The 10437-nt window shown below is 39.6% G+C and overlaps 1 protein-coding gene across 1 annotated transcript in view; it reads right to left on the bottom strand.

Moving 5' to 3' along the window:
* Window positions 1–10437, bottom strand: part of LOC106810034 — a gene marked incomplete in the record, with an annotated part of 26667 nt that overhangs the window by 10234 nt on the left and 5996 nt on the right. Inside the window, 2 exon segments of the mRNA XM_014813299.1 lie at window positions 7167–7236; window positions 7457–7557. Of these exon segments, the coding sequence (XP_014668785.1) occupies window positions 7167–7236; window positions 7457–7557 (171 nt within the window).

Raw genomic sequence — 10437 nt, 5'->3', positions numbered from 1 at the left:
TGTTCGACACTCTAGACAACCGACCAATGATTTCACTTATCCTTTGTCATTATATGTAATTACGCAATTATCTTGCTTATTATCGTTAATTCAACACATGCTAAGAGACCTAACTCGATGCACATAGTTTTAAAGGCATGGATATTAGTTAGGTTCTTCGTTAAAAATATCACGCCGAAATACTTCCCTGCTGTACATAGCATCCACCAACCGGCGCGTCTCTCTACGCATAAACATGGCGCCTCACGTGGCGTTTCACTTCTCTATATATAGTTCTCACGCTGCCAACTTGGTCGTTCCTATTGCACGGGTGACATCCCTCTCTATATCCTGACATTATTATTATTTGAATCGCCGCTCACCTCCAAATTTATTATACTTAGTAAAAGCGATTTTATAATCTTTAATATTAATTATACGATCGTTTGCGCGTTGATATAACTTGAAATGATCTTCAAAATAAAATAACGCGCACGAACCAGTAGCGACGTAGGCCTATTTAAACATGCTCCTGTGCATTATTCTTAGGATTCGCATAACGCTTTAAAAACAACAGTCACTAGCTACACCAATAATAAAGCAATGACGTGCAAACACAACGTTCATTAATTCTAACCACAACATTACTGGCTAAAAGCGGTCAGAATAGGTTGGCTCCGTCAGGCTTTTGGGTCGTGACACTGCGTTTCAGGTATTTAGGGGCGCCGTGCGGGCAACTGACTGTACAGGACTACAGCAGTACAGTAACAGGCACTTATTATATGGTACTCAGAATACTGTATGTATACTGGAACTGTAAGCCAAGAAACGTTCTGCTAGGGTGAGCGTACCTTTCCAAACATTGCTCATGCTAAATCACGTAGTGTCTTATTGCCAAGTATCGCCAAAGCATAACCACTTCACATTGATTATACACATGATATCGGACAGCCACGTTTTTGTAAGTCATCACTCGATCGCTACGGATGCGCTGAGGGTACCGGTACTTACAGTTTACACACTTTTTTGAGAATGCAACCACAATTTATTAGTCAGCGTCTCAGCGAGAGAATATGAATATACGACAATAAGTTTTGATATAGGAAATCAGTTAACCCGTAACCCTAACCCTGTCCCTAATCTAAAATAAACAATAATTAGCCGCAAATAACTAAAAAAATAAAATAAACTAAGAAGACAAAACCACCAATCATAGCCGTCCCCTAGTGAATCACTACCTCCCCGCTAGTCACAAATTCACAAATTTATAATTTCGCCACCATGTTGTATCATCCGACTGCTGACTAAAATCCGCAATGGATCGAACAAGGGAAAGTAAACATCTGCGTCCTCATGTAAAAACCACCCCTACATCCGAAGAAACACGTCATCTACAGGTTTTTAACGAAAATGTTTTTACATTCCTGAGACATTGTTCTGACGGAGTTGACCTACACTTTGTTATGCAGAAATGACCATTAAAGCTTGCTTCCAGCTGACTACAAGAGTAAGTGTCTGAAACCGTTTTACCCTCAAGAAGCGGTTAAAATGAATCCTAACTGCTCAATGATGCACAGTTTCTGAATATCATGCAATTCAAATCTAGAAGAATAGTCTGAGAGGCCAACGGGCACAGCACAGGTAGGCACAATGCACCATAAAACAGGAGTTCAGAGCACGCAATTGCCATCACCAAAGGATTGGAGAGGTATCAGAATGCTAAGGTTTGCTGAAACTGAGTGTACCAACTGCGTATCTGCATATCTGCGCCTAACAAATCTGTCATCTACGCATGACTGAAATTTACGTTCATAACCGAGCAACACACTTTAGATGAGCCCAGTCGCTCTGCGGCTCTTGTTACTTTCTGATACCTCCACTGTGCACGGGTATTGCTCTAGGTAAGATAAACATTATTAGCAAATAATCAGAATCAACACTTTTTAATTATAGAGGAGATATATCTACGCCAAGCCCAAAAATTCATCGAAATTTCCAGCACCTAATTATGTTACACACAAAATTTGAATTTTATGTAAAAAGACTATTTGGTATCATTCTCAACTACAGAAAAGATGTGAGCGCATACAAATTTTGCCACATGTCAAGCACAATATGGACCACAATAGTGGCTCAGGATTTCCTTTAATTCTTATAACCGGAGAAAACTCGAAAAAACTGCTTAAAAATCAAGTTTGTATTAAAATCGAAAATTTTACGAATAAGAGGCATTACTATAAAGTATCGGCCACTTAATAACAACCCTGAACGCGCTTTTTTCACCACAAATGTTTATACCTAAAAACGAGTGTAAAATTAAATTAATGCCAGTGGTTTATCACAGAGACAATATCATCTATACATCGGCTACTATGTCGAAATCGAAACGGGAAATAGGGTTTTTCTATTTCACAATGAGTGGACCGCCCTGTGGCAAAATGGTGAACGTATGTGAATATCTATTGCTTACTTATGGGCACAATCACATGAACTAACTCACGCCACTAAAATTGGTAAAAATGTTCGCAGCACTTGAAGCAATTCTGAGAAATTATCGAGTTACGGCATCGGCAGAACCGCGAACTCCGCTCACCTGACGTCACAAAGCCTAATCATCAAAAACCGCCGCACTGTACCCGGCGCAAAACACAGATAAGGGTTGCGCGAGTGTTAGAACTATTTTGGCGGGATTAACTGTTTGGATCACTAGCAGATGTACATGAATTACATGTAATACATTAATGACACTGTAGCAGGGTTGACGCTGATGATACTCGGCTTATTAATTACAGTGATATCGGGTGTATCATGTCTCTGACGTCATGAATGCACGTCACGCGCTGTTACTACACATGTACGTGGGCAGCAAAAACGCCCTGACGGTTCACATGTACGCGTAAAATATGGAGACATGAGATAGCACAGGTGGCACATAGTGATAGCCATCCAATAAAAGTTGAAAACGAAAAATCGATAAAATTTCATGCACAACTGGATGAGTATCCTAAAATTCTCAATCTTTTGATTCAGCCTAATCTGGATGCAGACTGAGGCGATTTTTGTTACTTTTATATAATCTCCAATTCCCAAGAATATGGTCCATATATAATCATTGTTATCCTTCTAAAAAACTACAGACCATGCCCTGCACCCGCTTGGAGACGCTCGCCGGGCCTCGAATTTGCGCACGCTCTCCACTGCGCGAAAGCCGCTCAGACTAGAACATCTCCGCGGTCTGCGTCGCATATTCCACGGAACGCGCGCCTCATTCGCCGCGCCAGCGCTCCAGGACTCAACAGCCAAAAGCTGCTCACGCATCTTGTCATCAGCTCTCTGATCTGCAGAGGTGATTAGTTTTTTTCATATGGGAAGGTGGCAGGCTGTATAGACAATCGTCGCCAACTAGCCCGGCTATGTAACAGTACTGTCCACTTACTGACTCAGTACAGGCAAATTGTCAGCCTTCAACTACACAGTAACTTTCATCCAGCTCAACAATAAAAAAAGGTTGCTAGGCCGCTCTACACTACTAATTATTGATCATTGGAATAAATACATCTGTGTTTATATTTAACAATATAGGTTTGCATATGTATATGTTTACACTGTGACTGACTTAGTGCTCACAGTTTTAATGTTTATGTATATATATCTATAAATTTTATGTGAATGCAATTCAGTATTCGAAATTATCTCTAGAAACTACAATAGAATCTGCTCCACATGTTGACCACGGGCAAGAACTCACAAAATGTGGAACAGGTGGGGAAGAGCATGAGTGTCAAATTTGCAAACCTGCTCGCTTCGTTTTAAAATATATTCTTCGCACTAATACATAATAACAAGCACCTTGGCAAAATCATAAGAAAAAATGTATTTCATGGCCGTGTAGATCCGAGTTAACTAGAAAATTGGTATTAAAAAATCTCCACCACTGCTATTGTTACATCATGCAATTTTTCAATTTTTCATTGACTGGATTGCCTGTGCCTGAGTTGCAGGGTTTGAAACTGGAAGTAGGTAAATATCTTAGAATAGAGTGTGTTGCTATTACTCCCATAATAACGCAGGAATTACTCCATTGCCAACTGAGAGAATTTGTCATGGTGTAATTCTTGCAAGATTCCCTGTGTAAAGTAACTTTATGAAGTGGAAGACTGTAATTTAAAACAAGGGAACACTGCGCTAACTGATAGAATGATCCAGGTGACTGAATACTGTTTATTTGCTGTGATACTTAAAAAGAATGTTTTCAGCTATATAAGCGTAGTATTATGTCGAATATCTATGTGTTATTTTATGTGAATATTTATTTTGCAAGTTATTTTTTAGCAGCCACAGCTCATCTATGGAGGAAATATCCAGTTTTGGTATTTGACTACTTGTCAGAGATCACCATGTCACTACTCACAGCTGCCAAGCAAAAATCACCAGTGATTCTAATCTTATAATAAATGTCAAAGCATTACTAGATTATATTGCAAAAATATGATTCAAATCCCTGAAAATTTAGTTGATGGAAATATAATCAGAAAAAATTATTTGCAGTTACGAATGATTTGCATATTTTCTGCTCTAAACACACCACTGGGCAATTGTAAGTTAAAGTAAAAATAAAAATTGTTTAACTTGTATTAATATTTAATAGAGAGCTAGGCTATGCACCAATTTTGTTCAGGGTTCCATGGCACACCAATTTGAAAGACATCAAAAGCTAAAGGTAACAGTGGCTATATTATAAGTTAATAAATCTAGTTATAAATTACCTATATTCTAAAAAAATCCCTGCCATAAAAGGTCAAGTGATACTAAATAAAATGTAACTTAATAGGATGACGGTTAATTCTAGTTAAACGGCTGCATTGTCAGAATCAATTATATTGCTACAGAGTCGAGGTGATTGCCCCCTTTCAAGGCCCCTTTTAGCTCATCTGACATAGTCAGATGATCAGCTTGTAGAATCGCACGATCGTCCGTCCGTCCTCCGTCGTCCGAGCGTCCGTCAACAGTGGCACAAATCTTAACCGCTCGACTACGGTCGCGATATTCGGCACATTGGGGGGATCGTCAAACGAGTTGGGCTGTCGAAGCTGGGGTCAAAGGTCAAAGTCAAGAGTGTAAAAGAAGGGAACATTTTCTCCTAACTTAAGGTATAGGGAGGAAATGCAGAATTGCGGCACAAATCTAAACGGCTCGACCTAGGCTCGTGATAGTCGGTGTATAGCATCATGGTAGGAAAAGCATTCACTGTGCCGAAATTGAGGTCAACAGGTCAATGGGCACAGGGCAGATTTAGACATTTTCTGAGGACATGTCTGACGGAGCGATGGCAAAACTTTTTTGTTTCACGGTGACCTAGCATTTTATGCATTATTGAAAGACCATGAAATCTACTTTCTGCTGACATGGGAAGAGTAAGTGTCAGATAACCTTTTGACCTCAAGAGGAGGGTTAAACATGGAATTTGTTGACTGTCTGTTAGAAAGAATTTGACTGCGGGTTTGCTAGTAGAATCTATACATGCCTGGATGTATGAGGCTACAATGTCACAGTGAAATTTCAAAAGCTAAATTTGGTTAAAGAAGGTTTATGCTACCTTAAATCGTATAATTTATATGGCATCGTTACTGTCACGATGTTACATGTAACGTATGCCACTGCCAGTGGCTACTGCCAGTGCAAGTGTTGTTGGTACTGTGGAGTTTTTGCCTTAATTTGTTACAGTGGCAGCTCTCTATGCGCAGCTGATAGCTTGCGTAGGTAAATGGATGAGTGCCTTACCTATTCTGTCTGCAGATAGTTGTTGCTACTAACGTATGAGGGACTTCCATCTTAATCTGAAGACACTTAAACGTACGCGCCATCTCGTGGCAACTTCATAACGATCCAACGAACATTCTTTGAGAAGGTTCCTGATACCATCCCTGTGCATTCCACTGTTCTGGCGGCGTGTATGTGAACACATTTGGGACTAACAGGGTTTACTAGAATCCACCACTCCACCACAGAGTCACGCAGTAGACGTTAGATGAGCGCGGTCGCTCTGGGCGCACTTGTTTAGCTCATCTGATGTAGTTCAGATGCAGCTTGTAGAATCGCATGATCGTCCGTCGTGCGTCCGTCAACAGTTGGGACACAAATCTAAACGCTCGACGTACGATTCGAAAGTCGCGGACGGGGGGGGGGGGGTAATCCGAAAACGAGTTGGGATGTCGAAGCGGAGGTCAAAGGTCAAGAGGTGTAAAAGAAGGGGAACATTCCCTCCTTAACTTAAGGTATAGGGAGGAAATGCAGAATTGCGGCACAAATCTAAACGACTCGACCTAGGCTGTGATAGTTGGTGATAGCATCATGGTAGGAAAACCCACACTGTGCCGAAATGGAGGTCACAGGTCAAAGGTTCAAGGGCACAGGCAGATTTAGACATTTTTGAGACATGGTCTGACGGCGGACGATTGAAAAACTTTTTGTTTCAGCGGTGACCTACCATTTTATGGCTTTATTGAAAGGACCATGAAATGTACTTCGCCTGACATGCGAAGAGTAAGTGTCGCATAACCTTTGACCCTCAAAGAGGAGGTTAAACATTGATTTGTGACGTAACAAAGACTGAACTGCCTTTGCTATTATTAGAGCCCATATCTTGTGGAATGGGGCTACAGTTGCACAGTTTACAATTGCAAAGGCAAAATGTTGTTGAAACGAGTTACGCTCCTTAAATCATATTATTTCTTAAAGCAGTCTGTTCTATAGCACCCGACAGAGCTGAATCAGTGAATGCTCGCGTGGTAGGCAAAGAAAAAGACCGCGGCAGCCCATGGCCTGGCATGCTTCTAATCATAATGTTGCCTGCCAACCCTGCAAGCACATGCTGTCTGGCAATGCATAGAGATTAGGTGGTGCGAAAGTGTAAGGCTGAGATATTTGTTCGAATTGCGATTCTACAAGCTGCATCTGACTACGTCAGATGAGCTAAAAAAGGGGCCTTGAAAAGGAGGCAATCACCTTGACTCTGTAGTAAATATAATTGAATTCTAACAATGCACCGTTTAACTAGAATTAAACCGTCATCCTATTAAGTTACAATTTTATTTAGTATCACTTGACCTTTTATGGCAGGGATTTTTTTTAGAATATAGGTAATTTATAACTAAGACTTATTAACTTATAATAATAGCCACTGTTACCTTTAGCTTTGATGTCTTTCAAATATGGTGCCATGGAAACCTGAACAAAATCTGGTGCATAGCCTAGCTCCTATTAAATATTAAATACAAGTTAACAATTTTTATTTTACTTTACTTACAAATCTGCCCAGTGGTGTGTTTAGGCAGAAAAATATGCAAATCATTCGTAACTGCAAATAAATTTTTCATGATTATATTTCACATCAACTAAATTTTCAGGGATTTGAATCCATATTTTTGCAATATAATCTAGTAATGCATTTGATATTTATTATAAGATTAGAACTCACTGGTGATTTTTGCTTGGCAGCTGTGAGTAGTGACATGGTGATCTCTGACAAGTAGTCAAATACCAAAAACTGGATATTTCCTCCATAGATGAGCTGTGGTGCTAAAAAATAAACTTGCAAAATAAATATCACATAAAATAACACATAGATATTCGACATATACTACAGCTATATATACTGAAAAACATTATTTTTAAGTATCACAGCAAATATACAGTATTAAGTCACCTGGATCATTCTATCAATTACCACCAGTGTTCCCTTGTTAAAATTACAAGTCTTCCACTTCATACAAGTTACTTTACACAAGGAATCTTGCAAGAATTACACCATGACAAAATTCTCTCAGTGGCAATGGAGTAATTCCTCGTTATTATGGGAGTAATAGCAACACACTCGATTCTAAGATATTTACCCTACTTCCCAGTTTCAAACCCTGCAACTCAGCACAGGCAAATCCAGTCATGATGAAAAAATTGCATGATGTAACAAATAGCAGTGGTGGAGATTTTTTAATACCAATTTCTAGTTAACTCGATCTACACGGCCACTGAAATACACTTTTTCTTATGATTTTGCCAAGGTGCTTGTTATTAGTGTATTAGTGCGAAGAATATATTTTAAAACGAAGCGAGCAGTTTGCAAATTTGGCACTCATGCTTTCCCACCTGCTCCACATTTTGTGAGTTCTTGCACAGTGGTAAACATGTGGGAAGATTCTATTGTAGTTTTAGAAGATAATTTCAATACTGAATTGCATTCACATAAAATTATTAGATAATATAACATACATAAACATTAAAACTGTGACACTAAGTCAGTCACAGTGTAAACATATTACATAATGCAAACAGTAATTGTAAATAATAAAACATGTATTTATTCAATATCATAATAGTGTTAGAGCGGCCTACAACCTTTCTTATTGTTGAGCTGGACATGAAAGTTACTAGTTAGTTGAGGATGAACTTTAGACTGTACTGAGTCAGTAGTGACAGTACTGTACATAGCCCGACCAGGCTGTGCGACCGATTGTCTATACAGCCTGACACCCTTCCATACAAAAAAACCTATCACCTCTGCAGATCCAGAGAGACATGATACAAGATTGCGTGGCACAGCTTTGCTGTTGATCCTGAGCGCTGCGCGCGAATGAGACGCGCAGTTCCGCGGAATATGCGCACGCAACCGCGGGATGTTCGTCTGAGCGGCTTTCCGCAGTTGGAGGTGCCAAATTCGAGGCCGGCGACGTTCCAAGCGGGTGCAGGGCATGGTCTGTAGTTTTTTTAGAAGATAACAATGATTATATATGGACGATATTCTTAGGAATTGGAGATTATAAAACAGTAAAAAAAATCGCTCAGTCATGCTCCAGATTAGCTGAATCAAAAAGATTAGAATTTAATGATACTCTCCACGTTGTGCATGAAATTTTATCGATTTTTCGTTTCAACTTTATTGCGATGGCCTACACTATGTGCCACCTGTGTATCCTCATGTCTCCATATAACGGTACATGTGAACCGTCAGAGGCGTTTTTGCTGCCCACGTACATGTGTAGTAAGCAGCGGCTGACGTCATTATGACGTCAGAGACATGATACAACCACGATATTCACTAGTAATAAATAAGCCAGTATCATTCAGCGTCAACCCTGCTACAGCTGTCATTACATGTATTCATGTACATTCATGTACATCTGCTAGTGATCCAACAAGTATCCCACGCCCAAAATAGTTCTAACACCTCCCAACACACCTTACTGTAGTGCACCCATACAAGGCCCGCGTTTGTTGATATTAGCTTTGTGACGTCAGGATGAGCGGAGTTCGCGCGTTCTGCGATGGTAACCTCGTAATTTCTCAGAATTTCTCAAGGTGCATGGAACATTTTACCAATTTAGTGGTGTCAGTTAGTCATGGATATGTCGCAGTAAGTACTAGCAATAGATATATCACATACGTTCACCCATTTTGCACACAGGCGGTCACTCATTGTGAAAAATAGAAAAACCCTCATTTCTCCGTTTCGATTTCTGACATAGTAGCCGATGTATAAATGGATATTTCTCTGTGATTACAACTCGGATTAATTTAATTTTACACTCGTTTTAATGGTATTAAACATATTGTGGTAAAAAAGCGCGTCAGGGATTGTTATTAAGTGCCATACTTTATTAGTTATGCCTCTTTATTCGCTAAAATTTTCTATTTTAACACACAACTTGATTTTTAAGCAGTTTTTTCGAGTTTTCTCGGTAAATATGAAAATTAAAGAAAAATCCTGACACCCTATTTTGGTCCATATTGTGCTTAACATGGGGTAAAAATTTTGTATCCTTACTCTTTCTGGTAGTTGAGAAATAACCAAAATATCATTTTTACATAAAAATTCAAAATTTGTGTGGTAACATAATTAGGTGCTGGAAATTTCATGAAATTTTTGGGCTTGAGCATAGAGATATATCTCCTCTATAAATAAAACAAGTGATTGATTCGATTCATTTGCCAATAAATGTTTAATCTTCACTAGAGCAATACCCGTGCACAACGTGGAGAGTATCCAGAAGAAGTAACAAGAGCCGCAGAGCGACTGGGCTCATCTGAGGTGTGTTGCTACGGTTATGAACGTGAAATTTCAGTCATGCGTAGTGACACATTTGTTAGGTGCAGATATGCAGATATGCAGTTGAGTACACATCATTTCAGCAACCTTCTGCATTCTGCATACCTCCCAAATCCCATTGGTTGATGCAAATTGCGCGCCTGAAACTCCTGTTTTATGGTGCATTGTGACCCTAACCCTGTGCTGTACCCGTTGGCCTATCCAGACATATTGGCTTTCTAGATTATGAATGTGCCATGAATATCAGAACACTGTGACATCATTGAGGCAGTTCAGGAATCCATGTTTAACCCTCCTCTTGAGGGTCAAAAGGTTATCAGACACTTACTCTTCGCACGTCAGTGGAAAGCACATTT

Source organism: Priapulus caudatus, unplaced genomic scaffold (assembly GCF_000485595.1).
Source record: "Priapulus caudatus unplaced genomic scaffold, Priapulus_caudatus-5.0.1 Scaffold405, whole genome shotgun sequence".
Taxonomy (NCBI): Eukaryota; Metazoa; Priapulida; class Priapulimorpha; order Priapulimorphida; family Priapulidae; genus Priapulus; species Priapulus caudatus.
The sequence above is the reverse complement of the archived record's forward strand: the minus strand, read 5'-3'. Positions and strand labels throughout refer to the sequence as shown.